Source organism: Ochotona princeps, chromosome 2 (assembly GCF_030435755.1).
Source record: "Ochotona princeps isolate mOchPri1 chromosome 2, mOchPri1.hap1, whole genome shotgun sequence".
Taxonomy (NCBI): domain Eukaryota; kingdom Metazoa; phylum Chordata; class Mammalia; order Lagomorpha; family Ochotonidae; genus Ochotona; species Ochotona princeps.
The window spans coordinates 5,912,382-5,925,771 of record NC_080833.1 but is presented as its reverse complement, the minus strand read 5'-3'; the positions used below and the strand labels follow the sequence as shown (position 1 = coordinate 5,925,771).

The 13,390-nt window shown below is 58.5% G+C and overlaps 1 protein-coding gene across 2 annotated transcripts in view; it reads right to left on the bottom strand.

Moving 5' to 3' along the window:
- The window catches only part of PGD (phosphogluconate dehydrogenase), a 298,830-nt gene extending 290,145 nt beyond the window's left edge, over positions 1-8,685 (bottom strand). For both annotated transcript variants that reach the window (XM_058675047.1, XM_004596061.3), the window contains exons 1-7: positions 8,539-8,685; positions 8,306-8,381; positions 7,868-8,047; positions 5,313-5,378; positions 4,721-4,839; positions 2,539-2,608; positions 258-392 (exon numbers count right to left, since the gene is read on the bottom strand). In XM_058675047.1, coding sequence (XP_058531030.1) covers positions 258-392; positions 2,539-2,608; positions 4,721-4,839; positions 5,313-5,378; positions 7,868-8,047; positions 8,306-8,381; positions 8,539-8,546 — 654 coding nt within the window. In that variant the 5' untranslated portion in view covers positions 8,547-8,685. The remainder of the gene's footprint in view (positions 1-257; positions 393-2,538; positions 2,609-4,720; positions 4,840-5,312; positions 5,379-7,867; positions 8,048-8,305; positions 8,382-8,538) is intronic.
- Between the last annotated feature and the right edge of the window lie 4,705 nt (positions 8,686-13,390).

The window sequence follows — 13,390 nt, the reverse complement described above, 5'->3', positions numbered from 1 at the left end:
GTAGTGAATCCAGAGGGAAGAACCTTTCCTGAGGGCCCACTATCTCCCTAATTGATCGAGTGTGGCAAAGCCCGTCCCACGTGGCGGGACACAGCGCGTCCCACAGCCCTGTGTGGACAACCGCAGGATTCGGCGAGATGAAGGCTGCCGAGCGACACGTGCCTGATGTAAAGCCAGGCTGGCCACGGGGGCAGCGGTGACCCGGGGCTCTTGGGAGCTTCCTGCCAGGCGGCCTCCCCATGGGTCCGGGCACTTACCTGTGCCATCTCGTCATGCCCCATGCCCAGCACGTCTTTCATCAGGTGGTAGGCCTCACAGATGAGCTGCATGTCCCCGTACTCTATCCCGTTGTGGACCATCTTCACAAAGTGGCCGGCGCCCTCCTCGCCCACCTGCCAGGCAACACACATCATTGCAGAGGCCCCTTCCCCACACAGAAATAACAAACATGATGGCAGCAGGGTATCTCTGAAACACAAACCCTCCAGCAACCAACGCAAGCCCAGTGGGAGGCTATTTCTGCAATAATTCCAGCACATTCCCTAAAGGTTCGTTCAGAATCCCCCAGCACTGGGAGGACCTACAGCTGAGAGCTCCCCTCCTCGCTGGTGCTAAGCCAATGCCATCTCCAGCCCTGCCAGAAAATAGTGTTTTTTTTCCTGACCACTTTCCCCAAATTGGAAGTTCAAGTACATTGGCTCACTAAGTCACTTGGGTATTTTTCAAAGTACGAATGTGTGTGGTAATGTTTGTGTGGTTGCCGCAGGTCAGTAAACAGCCGAGGTCTGGCCGTCCCTCCACCCTGGAAGCCCAGAGACAGGTTTCTCTGAGGTTGCTCCACGGGTAAGGTCCTCGCCCTGGCCTGGGCAGGCATCCTGTACACACCTGCACCCGGTGACCGAGCCCGCACCGCGGTGTTTCTCAGTGAGCCTCGGGGTTACACGTGCTCTGTAACACGGGGTTACAGATAAGCAGCTCTGGCCCTCAGGACAAGCTGAGATGACAGACTGTCAGAAAAGCAAGGAGTAGGCAAGGAATCAGCCCGGACGGCGGGACATGAGCGCAGCCATGTGCACGCAGCTCTGTGACAGAGATGCACCTGCCTGGCCGCCTGTGTGAGTCACTTCTTCCCACCTCCCACCAGGCACTGTCTCTGCTGGCTCCTCCCGCTGGCCTGCATCGCCTGCTGCTCGGCCACTCTGCCCTGCACTCAGGTGAGCAAGTCCCTCTCCACTGCTCCTTCTGGCTGCTTCAACAACAACCCCAGCAGCGTCCTCAGGGACCTGAGACTGAGCAAGCTCCACAGGGGCAGGTGCTGCCTTGTCTGCACGACCGTCCTGTCACTGCTCTAGCACTGCAGTCCTCTGTCACCAGAACGAGATGTCCCTTCCCCAGCCTCTGCTGCCCAGCAGCTCCAGCCCTGCCCACCCTCACCCGACTCTCAGCTCAGCGGGCCCCCTGGTGTGGCAGTCGCAGAGCGTGTCTGCACCCCTCCACCTTTACAGCACCTGCAAGTGACATCAGCAATGCGTCTGAAGTGACGGTCTAAGATGACGGGGATCAAGAGCTGAAGAAATCCTAGGACTGCCAGCCCAACCCTCATGGTTTCCAGACAAGGAACTGGGAGCCCAGAGGGGGAAGTGGCTTGCTGGCGTCACCCACAACAGCCAGCCCGTGCGAGGGTTGAAGCTGGGGTATGGGAGGAAGTGTCGCTCTGGACAGCACAGGAGGCAGGGAACAAGCCCTGGCCGCCGCCTCCTCCAGGGAGGCCTGCACCTTCCCCAGACGCAGGACGCCGGGCCCCACCAGGGACAGGCCTGCCCACCTGCGCCCGCCACGCTGCAGCCACGAGGACCCTTCCTGTCACCCCAGCCTGCAAACCCCACTGCCATTTTGACATTCTCACTTGGGCTGTGTTGTAACACGGCTTAAAAAAACACCTTACGTCACCTCATCCTTCCTTTTTCTTTCCTACAGTCTGATGGAGGCCACTTGAGCGTCGACCTCCAGGCTAGGAGGGGTCCATTGAGACACAAGGCCAGGTACTCTGGGCATGACAGGGTCTGTCCCCCAAGGGTCCATGCATTGGAGGTGTGGTCCCCATGTGGTGCTGTGGGAGGTGACGGTCCTTAAAGAGGGAGGGGCCTGCTGGGAACCCTCTGGTCACTGAGGGACCCCGAGTGAGGGTAAATGCCACAAGAGCCTCTGCCACATGCTCTAGCCACGTGGTGGCATCCACCAGGATGTGGTGGCATCCACCGGGAGGCCTTCCCAGCTGACCCGAAGCCAGGGCTATGGCCCTGAAGCCCCCGAATTGGGAGCTGAGTAACCCTTTCCTTGCAGTGCCCCAGCTCAGGCCTTTGTGACGGTCAGGAACGGGAGGCTAAGGCAAAGGCATGCACTTGAGGAAGCAGCTATGCCAGCAGCTCAAGAGACCTTATCTCACGGAGTGACCGCCGACCGAGGTGGCCTCTGCTCTGCCATGTCACTCTGCCACGCCCAGGTCGCGCCCAGCCTTAAGACGAGCCCAGAACTTGCCCAGTCACAGCAGGGTTCTCCGGTCCCGACCTTGGCCGCGATGCTCTGGAAGATGGTCTTGATGTGTGGCCTGTGGGATGAAGCAATGGGTCAGACACTGGGTTAAGATCGTCACCTCAAGGACTGGCCCTCTACGGGAGTGGGTATGCCCGGGATGAAGCTAAGGCCTCAGCGAAGCCCCTGTCCCCGCTCGCCTAGCGGCCTGCCCTCTGAGCGTCTTCAGGTCGGGGCCACAGACCTGCTGTGACTGACACACGGAGGGGCTGGGCGGTGGCCTCACCCGAGCACCAGAAGCCCTCGCAGCCTCGGGAGCAGCCTGACTGCCCACAGCAAGCACGGGGGAGCTCGGGAGTGGCCCGCATCCCCACGTGGCCGCCCACAGCAGGTGCAGCTGGAGCATTCACACTCAGGTCGCAAGGAAGGCAGAAGGGAGAAGCCAGGCGGTGTGGGAGGGGCCCCTTGACATGTTTTCACCCCCAGGCCGTGTTCACACTGAGCCTTCTCCTGTCCAGCTAATTTGGATAAGGATTTATTTTACTTACTTTAAGGCAAAGTGACAGGGAGGGAAAAACCGAGCGAGAGCAAGAATCTTCCAACCACTGGTTTGCTCCCCAAATGGCCTAACAGGCAGGAGCCTGGCATGGCACCCAGGTCTCCCAGGAGGGTGTCAGGCCACATTCAGCTGCTTTTCCAGGGAGCTAGTGGATTGGAAGCAGCACAGCCAGGATTTGAACAGGGGCCTGGATGCAGGGTGCTGTTGTGGCCACGATACCTGCCCCCTACCACCCTTGTACACAAAACCCGGCAGCTTGCCAAGTCAGCATGAAGACAGTGCTGGGTGCGGACTGTGCAGTGAGGGTGCCGAGCCGCCTGCGGCACTTGCAGGCCACCCCAGAGTTCTTCTGCTCCACACCCGAGGAGGCAGAGCGATGGGTCCTCACCCACCTTTCTTCTGGAGGCGACACTGACTAAGGTCCTGGCTCCTGGCCTCGGCCTGGTCCAGCCCTGGCTGTCTGTGATGTTTGTGAAGTAAACTAAAACAGCCAGGACTTGGACCACTGCGACGTGGGCATCACAAGCCACAGCTTCACCCGCCTCAAGATCAACCCTGTCCACCCTCTCCCAGAAAGGCAAGTCTTAGTGCGAGTTAACACAGAGAGGCCGCCTGGGCAGCCACATCAGCAGGGACTCTTCCCCCCAGCATGCTTCTAGAACATCGGAAACTCGCTGAGAAAACCGCCACCCCTGCGGCTCCCTCAAAGGGTTCGTTCCTCTTGCTATTTCTTCTCGCCTGCCCACCTCTCTCCCCAGGCAGCTTCCACGCCTGCCACAGTCCCAGCAGGACCCCGTCGGCGTCCCGTGTGCCTTTCCACTTGTGTGGAGCTGCGGCCACACGGTCCCACACGGTCCCACACGGCCCTGCTTTCGCAGCAGCAGCGCCCGTGGCCTCCCGGGGCCGGCGCTCCCCCAGCCAGCACTAAGCCTGGTTTCCCAAAGTGCACATTTTCTGCCCTGTCCCAGGCCGGAGTTTTCCATGACTCACAGTTACTAAAGTTATCTGTGGGGCACATGTCACAGGCAAGAGGCCGCCCGCACTCCCACGTGTGGCCCCATCCCAGCTGCTTCCATCATACCTGCTTAGAACCCCCTGTGTCAGTCCCACAGAACCACAGAAGTCAGACGGGTCCGGGAGGGTGCTTCAGAAAGTTTATGAATATGTGTAGCACACCAAAACAAACTGTATCTTTTAAAAACTTTCATTTTTTTTCCTGAGAACTACTTTTTTTTGAATATTTATATTTAAGAGGCAGAGAGATTTCCCACTTCTTCTCAGAGAGATTTCCCAATCTTCTCAGAGAGAGATTTGGGGTGTGATTTGCCAGACACACATCCCAGGGCTCCCCATGCGAGCGTCAGAAACCCGATTACCAGCGCCACCCCTCAATTCCCCAAGGTCTGCAAGGTCAGGCAGCTGGAATCAAAAGCCAGAGCTGCGGACCGAACCTGGGCCCTGGGATTTGGGCTGCGGGTACTGTCACACTGGGCCAGACACTCACCCCTGCATCTGTCACACCCCAGGGGTGTAGACGGACACAGCCTGCAGCCAGCCCCCCGACAGCCCCAGCAGCCCCCCCTCTAGCCACATCCTCCATGCGGAAACCGGGTGCCCCCCAGGACTTACCAGGCCTCTTTGTTCCCTCCAGGCATGAGTGATGGGCCGTGCCGGGCCCCTTCCTCTCCGCCGCTGACTCCACTGCCCACAAACAAGATGCCCTTGGCCTTGAGGTCTCGGCACCGCCTCTAAAGGAGAGAAAAACAATCTTACGGGAGGAGGGAGGCATGAGGTGGGGGAAGGGACAGCCCACATTTGGGGGAAGTGATTCGAAGCTCTTTGAGGAGCTATTGTTCCATTGATAAAACCCAACACCCGTGGGCGCCTAGAGCTGTGGACCCTGCGTCAAAGGACAGCCAGAAAGGCAAGCGGTGGCCTTGTGGGCCAAGCCACTGTTAGGCACTTCTCAGCCACCCGAGACCCGCACACAAGGCCATTAGTGGTGCAGCTGGCAGCGAAGGCACAGACTGAGCCGGGCTCACACTGGTGGTGAGCCAGCAGCCACCGCAGTCGATCCTCTGCTTCTGGTGAGCAACTGCGAGCCTCCCCCACGGCGGGCCCCAGTCGCCTGGGACTCAGCCCCTCAAGGCCCAGCACCTTCAGCCACACGTGTGACGTTTGGACTCGTTTCTGGAGTGTTCCCAGAGCACGCACCACTTACCGTGGTGTCCCTGTATTCAGAGTTCCCTCCATCAATGATGATGTCCCCAGAGTCTAGCAACGGAACCTGGAACCAGATGCTGGCATTAGGGTGGGTCACAAGCGAACAGAACAAACACAGCCTAATGAAAGCACATATCACTCGCTGTGGATTGAATAGGATCTGGTTCCCAAAACAGGCAGACGGCAGAACCACAACAGTTATTAAAACACAGGCGTGAGCCCATTTACAGTGGTGGGGTCTTGGGGAAGTGACTGGATGTGGGGGCCAAGGTCCCTTCCTGCCCCTCTATTTCCTGTTAACCATGAGGTCCCACCTCCACACCCTCCCACCAGAGCCTGACCTTGCCTGTAAACCTCCCTACTGTGCGCTCACACCAAGGTGGCTCCTCCCAGGAATCTGAGCTCAAGCCGACTAATCCCCTAACCTTCTGACACGCTTAATCCTCGGGAATCCTCAGGAATCCGGCCTTCTTACAAGCATAGGCCTCTCAAATCCAGAACGGCCCATAAATAACAGAATTCCTGTCAACCACTCCAAGATAGCTTACAGATTCTTTCCGAGGTGGGGGGAGGCTCGTGTGTGGGCTGCCTTTCCAGGGTCCCATGGGCTGGAGCTATCACTTGCTCTCTCCTTGGCAGGAGCTGGGGCTAGAGTGTGCCTACACACTTCCTGGCCACGAGGACAAATGCCCAACAGTAACCTAAGACCTTTTACAAGGGATTAAAAAAAAATTACTGCAGAATGCATGTTCTGACAAAGCTGGGCCTAATGTTCATTATCTGCACTAAAATAAACTTACCTTTTAAGTCTACTTTTCCATAAAGTTTTTAAAATATCCTTGCAAAACAAATAACACCTTCTTGGAGTTAATACTTTCATCATGTGACAACTACTTGTGACCTGCTCCAAAAAGTCAGAGCCCTGGTTACATAGGCCCTGTCTAGAACATGACAGCCCACGTGGTTTTATTTCATCCCCAAGTGAGGAAGAGGCCGGGCTGGTGCTGTGAAGCCTCCATCTGCAACACCAGCATTCCATATGGACACCAGGTCAAGTCCCAGCTGTTCCACTTCCAATCCAGCTCCCTGCGAATGCACCTGCTCAGAGAGACGACCCACGGGCTGGAGCCCCTGTAGCACATGGAGGCACCTGGATGAGGTTCCCGGCTCATGGCTGGCCTTTGTAGCCTTGTGAGGAGTGAACCAGTGGGTGGAAAAGCTCTGTCTGCAAATAGCTAAATCTTTTTTATTCTTTAAAGGAAGAGGCCAGTACTGGGAGAACTTCCTGGCACACCCAGCAGGCTGGCTCTGCTGCCGATTGCTCCACCTTCCCCTGTGAGGTTCACGGTTACAGTTACTTAATATTTTCCCATGCTGAAAAAGAAGCTGCCATTTTGGGGCCAGCTTTGTGGTGCAGCAGGTTAAACTGCCTTGCAGCGGCAGCATCCCACATGGGTGCCAATTTTGAGTCCAGACTGCTCCACTTCCCATCCAGCTCCTGCTTGTGGCCTGGGAAAGCAGTTGAGAACGGCCCAAAGCCTTGGGCCCCTGCACCTGTGTGGAGCCCTGGAAGAAGCTCCCGGCTCCTGCCCGGCGCTTCCCTGGTCAGTGCATGCCTTTGGAGAGCAAATGAAAGGCCTGCTTTCTCTCTCTCTCTCTCTGCCTTTCAACTAAATAAAATCTAAAACCTGCCATTTTGCGTCCACTTGGTCACAGGCTCCTGGTGCCTCACACGCAGAAAGCTCAGCGTGTTCTTGCTTTCTCTGCGGTCACTGACCGGAAATGCGGCAGCGCCCCGCTCGCTAATCCTCGGGCACTATCAGCCCCTTGGTCAGCACCCCACATCTGGGACACCACGCCCTCCCTCTGGCTGCTGTCACCGCCTTTCTTCTCAATGGGGAGCCTGCCCTGGTCCGCAGCTGTGCCTTTAGACGGGTCTGCAGCCGCTGCTGCCCCCAGCTGCCCTCTCTCCACGTGCCTGTCTACACAGTTCCTGGAACTCCCTGAGCGGATCTCCTGCCGTCCACACCCACTTACTGGGCCTTTTGGGAGCTGTTTCACAGCAGGGTGTTCTCGGCTTTGCACACTCACTCTCCGGGGACTGAAACACCGTACTGTCCACAGCCCCCACGGAACGACCCTGCCCGTCAGAGGCCTGGCGCCCAACAAGACCACTGCTGCTCCCAGTCTTTCCCTTGGAAAAGGAGCTCCCACCTGTGGCTTCCAATTCTGGGCAAGCCAAGAGCCAAAGATTTCAACCAGGTCTCCAGCAGCACCTGCGGCTCCCAGGGCGCCTCCGGTAGCAGCCTGCATCCGGGGTGGGGAGCCCAGCTGGGTCCCCTGCCCTGAAAATCAGCACCCTGAGACATTTATGTGGAAGGATACACTGCTACTTAATTAGCGCCAACCAAGGTAGCGGCTGTGCAACATTTAGGCAGTTCTTTCCTCAAAACTGAACAGGCCACATCAACGACTTGGGAAAAAGAATCAAACAGCTAAAAGAAGGAAAACCCTCTGCTGGCAGGCAGCTGCCAAGAGCAGGGCGGGCCTCACCAGCTTCTCGATGAAGTCGTCCACGGCCTGACCGGCCTTGACCAGTAGGATGATCCGCCGCGGCCGCTTCAGGCTGGACACCATCTCCTTCAGGGACTGAGCACCGATCACCTTGGTGCCCTTGGCCTCGTTGGCCAGGAACTCGTCCACTTTGGAGACCGTCCTGTTAAACGCGCACACCTGGAAGGACAGGGGGAGCTGAGGAGGCAGGGGGCCAGCCAGCAGCCAGGAGGGCCAGGGCGGCCTTCGGTGGCAGGAGCCCGGGGGGAACTGAGGCCAAGGCCACCTGCCGGCTCAGCAGGTCCGGCCTCGGCCTCTGGCTGGCGATGCCCAGGGTGAGGCTCCCTTCCCGCTGGACCCGGCCACCTGCAGCGCGCACACCCTCCTGGGGCCGAGGAACCCGGGCAGCGGGGAGGAGACCCGCGCCCCGCCACTCACCACGAAGCCGTGGTCATTCATGTTCAGGATCAAGTTCTGGCCCATGACCGCCAGTCCGATCAGCGCGATGTCAGCCCTGGGAGGAAGAACCAGACAAGGGTGTCGGCGCGCCAGGCCCGGTTCTCAGCGCTTTCGCCCGCCCGCGCCCCTGGGATGCCGCCCGGCCAGGGCCCGCGCCCCGAGGAGACCCCGGCCCCGGTGCAGCTCCTCGCTGGCCATGGCGACCCACTCACTGGGCCATGGCGGCGGCTGCGGGGCGGCGAGCAGAGCAGGTCCGAGGAGCAGCGGCGCGCGGGGCTCGGGCGGCGCCGGCGGGTCCCCCTGGCCTCCCGGGCAGCCGTGGCTTCAGCCAGGGCTGCCCGGCGCCAACCAATCCGGAGCAGGGGCGGAGCTGTGCCGCCACGCCATTGGCTCTCTCCGGCGCCTGTTAGACCACCTGAGGGCGAGCGGGCACGCCCACTCTCGGCGGGGCCGGATCAGTGGAGAGCCGAGCACATCGATGGCCCCAGGCAGTCGTGGGTGAGGGGTCGCGGGGCCGACCGCCTGAGGGCTCGTGGTCAGGGCCCGGACTCCGCTCCCGGCCCGGTAGGTGACGTGGGGAGCCGCGCTCTGCACCCTCAGAGGATCGGTCGCGACTCCCTCCCCGCACAGCCAGGCTCCGGGGGCACATGCAGTCCCCGCGAGGGGCGGACAAGGTGTTCCGGACGCGCTAGGGTCATGAGAGCCCAGTTTTAACTTTTCTTTTTTAAAAAAAGTGTGTTTGGGTTTTACGTCACCATGGCCATGGCAGCCAGGGCTAGGCCTGGCTGAAGCTTGGAGCCAGGAACTGCACCAGGTCTCCCACATGGCCGCGGGGACCCAAGCACTTGGGTCCTCAGCCAGGGCTGGAACCCGGATTCTCTGATGAGAGCCTCAGTGAGGTAACCTGCGCCTCACGCTGCTGGCTCCTGCTGCACACTTGTTCAGAGGCTGGAGCAAGGGTTCCCAGAGCTTGTGCCCAGCATGATCCTCATGCCAACCGCTGCCCCAGCACCCACCCTGTGCCCACCATGGCCACTATTCCCACTGCAGTCCCCATGCCCATCGTGGCCCCTTGCCTATCCCACACCCACTATGGTCCCCTCACCCACCATGGTCCTTAAACATGCCACAGTCTCCTTGTCCACCATGGCCTCCATGCCCACCACAACTTCAGTGCCCACCACGGCTCCTGCTCCCACCGCAGCCCTGGTGCCCATCATACCCTTGTGACCACTATAGCCATCATGCTCACCACAACTCCCTTCTGCCACCATAGCCCCCATGCCCAGCCATGGCTCCTGCTCTGAATACAGCTCCTGCTCCTAACATAACCCCCATGCCCATCACAGCCCCGTGTCCACCACAGCCCCAGTGCCCACCATGGTCTCTGTGCGCTCATGGTCCCTGTGTCCACCACAGGTCCCGTGTCCACCATGGCCCCCATGCCCACCATGGTCTCTGTGTGCTCATTGTCCCTGTGTCTACCACAGGTCCCGTGCCCATCACAGCCCCCGTGCCCACCATGGTCTCTGTGTGCTCATGGTCCCTGCCCCCACTACGGCTCCTATGCTTGCCACAGCTCCTGCACCCATGCCATAAACAGGGAACTGGATGGGAAGTGTAGCAGCTAGAACACGAACTGGCACCCTCACGGGGTGCTGGTGCTTGCAGACAGAGGATTCGCCAGTTGAGTCATCGCACCAGTCCCTGGTCTGAAGCTGTTGATGGTGGGCAGTGGGCCGGGAAATCATTCTGCTCTTGGATCTTCCCAGCCGGGCAGTTGTGGGGGCAAGGTGTTGAGTGTCAGGGTCCTCTCTTTCAGAGAGCAGAAGTGACACCTTCCATCTGCTGGCTAACCCCAAAAGGGGCTGCAACAGCCGGAGCTAAGCTGATCTGAAGCCAAGAGCTTCCTCTTGGTTTCCCACATGTGTACTGGGGCCATAGGCGTTGGACCATCCTCTGATGCTTTCCCGGGCCACAGCAGGGAGCTGGATGGGAAGTGGAGCTGCCGGGATTAGAACCGGCACCCATATGAGATGCTGTCACCTGTAGGTGGAAGACCAGCCCACTGAGCCATGGTGCCAGCCCCATTAGTTAATCTTTTTTTTAGATTTATTTTTTTATTACAAAGTCAGATATACAGAGAGGAGGAGAGACAGAGAGGAAGATGTTCCGTCCGATGATTCACTCCCCAAGTGAGCGCAACCGCTGGTGCTATGCCGATCTGAAGCCAGGAGCCAGGAACTTCCTCCAGGGCTCCCAGGGGGTGTAGGATCCCAAGGCTTTGGGCCGTCCTCGACTGCTTTCCCAGGCCACAAGCAGGGAGCTGGATGGGAAGTGGAGCTGCTGGGATTAGAACCAGTGCCCATATGGGATCCCGTCACGTTCAAGGCAAGGACTTTAGCCACTAGGCTACCATGCCAGGCCCACTAGTTAATCTTTTAATCAACTCTTCCAAGGCTAATAATATAAGCCGTTGCCCACTAATGTTTCATCCTGATCCCCTAAGGCACTGCTTTCCAGCTCCAAACAGTGCCCACCAATACCCTAAAGCCAAAGGCTGAAATTTTAGGTTGGACACAGCAGAAGTGACTCCCCATGCTGCCAAAGCCAAAGCCGACACTCCCATCCAGGCACATGTGGAATGCTGAATCACCCTGACCATGCCTCAGAGTGTAATAACATCAACACTTGCCCTGATGAATACCCTGTGCTATAGGTGACAGGCATGCACAAACCAGGGAGCTGCTGCCTTCTCCCATACCCTGAACCTAAGGTGTATAAAAGCCCAGTGCTGTAAACCCTGGGCAGCCATCTCCTTCATGGGGTCACCCTGCCAAGAGGAAGTGGTCCCTGGCTGTCTCCCACCAGGGAGCAGTCTGTCACTCTCCCCTGATTAATAAAATCCTTTCCCTGAACTAGAAGCCTCTCTCTCTCTCTCTCTCTCTCTCTCTCTCTCTCTCTCTGTCTCTCTTGCTTCTGAACCTCATAGTGTTCTGAATCCACATAGTGTTGTCTGCTGCTGGGGCCCTCCGTGCACTGTCTCCCAGGTTCCCCACTGTGGCCAATCGGGGCTTGGACACACCTCGGAAGGAGAGGTTCCCCGACTTCCTCCCACTCCTTGATCTCCTCCAAAGTGAGTTAAAGTACCAGAACGCCTCTCCCTCTAGCTGCGTACCAAATTCAGAAGGCAGCTTGTGGGTTTTACTTGCAGCTCAGATGCTGTGGTGACCACGTCCCCCGGCAGGTGCCTGGGTGCCAGTCCCCGCTTGGCTTCCGATTCTAGCTCCCTGCCCATGTGCATTCTAGGAAGGAGCAGGTGGTGACTCAAGTCCTTGGTTCCCACTGCCCACATGGGAGACCCAGTTTGAGTCCCTGGTTCCTGACTCCCAACTGGCCCAGCCCCAGCTGTGCAGAATTCAGGGAGTGAACCAGTTGGTGGATGGGTAGATAAGCTCTCCTCTCTCTCTCTCTCTCTCTGTCTCTCTCTCTCTCTCTCTGGTGTCAGGTGCTTCAGAGGCTCTCCTGAGTGGCCTCCACAGTCCACATCCAGCCCAGGGTGGTGCTGGCCATTCCTCAAAGACTTTGCGATGGGAAATTCGCACATACGGGGCAGGGTCCCAACTGCGTGCCAAAGAGCATGTCAGCATCTCCCCATCTCCCCATAGTCCTCGTCTCTCTTGTTCCTTTGGGTAATAGCAATGTCCTGTTATAACTTTTACATTTTTTTGAAGTTTATTTATTTGTCTGAAGGAGAGAGACAGAGATAATCGATCAACCTGCCACCTGCCTGCTCACTTCCCAAATGGCTGCAATAGCCAGGTCCGGCCCAGGGCCAAAGCCAGGAACCAGCAACTCCATCTGGGTCCCCCATGTGAGTGCAGGGACGCAGGCACTTGGGCCGTCATCCACTGCTTTCCCAGGTGCGTCAGCGGAGAGCGGCCGGGACAGGAAATGATGCTCTGACATCGCGTGGCATGCTGCTGTCACAGGCCACAGCTCAGGGCTCCGCTCCCCGCTCCCCTTGCTTCTGTGGTTTCCAGAGCGTCCCACGTTTGATGTCTGGGAATGAGGACCCTGGCTGGGCATGGATCTGAAAGATTGTCCAATTAGACAGGGCTGGGAGGATGTGTGGTATATTGTGTGTGTGTGTGGGGGGGGTTCCTTTCTCTGCAGAGCTCCCAGCCCTCTGTCCACTGGCCCTGGCCCCGTCTCATTCTGGATGCCGCGCCCTGCAGGTTCCTTTCTGAGCCAGGCCCAGGCCTGGAGCAAAGCTCCCCATGTCTTTTGCCCCCTGGACCCTGCCATTCCGGGCACCCCTGGTGTCCCACATGGGGTGTGTGTGTGGGTCTCCCCAATGTGTCCCTAGCAGAGAGCGTGTCACTGTCCACTCCTGCCTGCTTCTCCTTCATGACCCTGAAGTCTGAGGTTGGCAGCTGTGTGTGCCTTGTTCATGTCTCTGGAACCTTTCATGGAGCATATGGGGTGCGGTGCTGCAGGCCAGCCCTGCTCTCCGCGAGAGGCCCAGAGGAGAGCTGTTCTTAGTGGCTGTTCTTGAGCAGAGCTGCTCACTCCCGTTCTTTGGCAGAGCTGAGAACACAACGGCTTTCATTCTCCATATGCTTCCAGCGTGGAGGATGGATCACATTGGCATCCTAGTGGAATAACAGTGTGTTGGAGACGAGGCCAGCTTACGGTACCCATTGGCATATGTGTGGCTCAGGTCTGGGGTCAGGCCAGGCTGGGTCAGTTCGGACAGAGTGCTGGACAGGACAAGTTGGGCTGCAACACCAGCCAGTTCACATTAGGGCTGGGACTGGGGACTGACTGGGCTGGGCCAGGCTACAGCACCCGCTGGCAAATCCCAAGGTGGGCCATGCCAGATTGTGCCACAGCATCTGTCAGCACGCATGAGACCCAGGGGGAGGGGTGTGAACCCAGTAGGGGGGCTGCAGGGACCTCTCCTGCTGGACCACTGCTCCCACTGGTGAGTGTGAGACCAGGGCTGGGAGCAGGCTTGGCTAGACCTGCCAGCATGAGTGTGGGCTGGATAGTGGGGTCGGT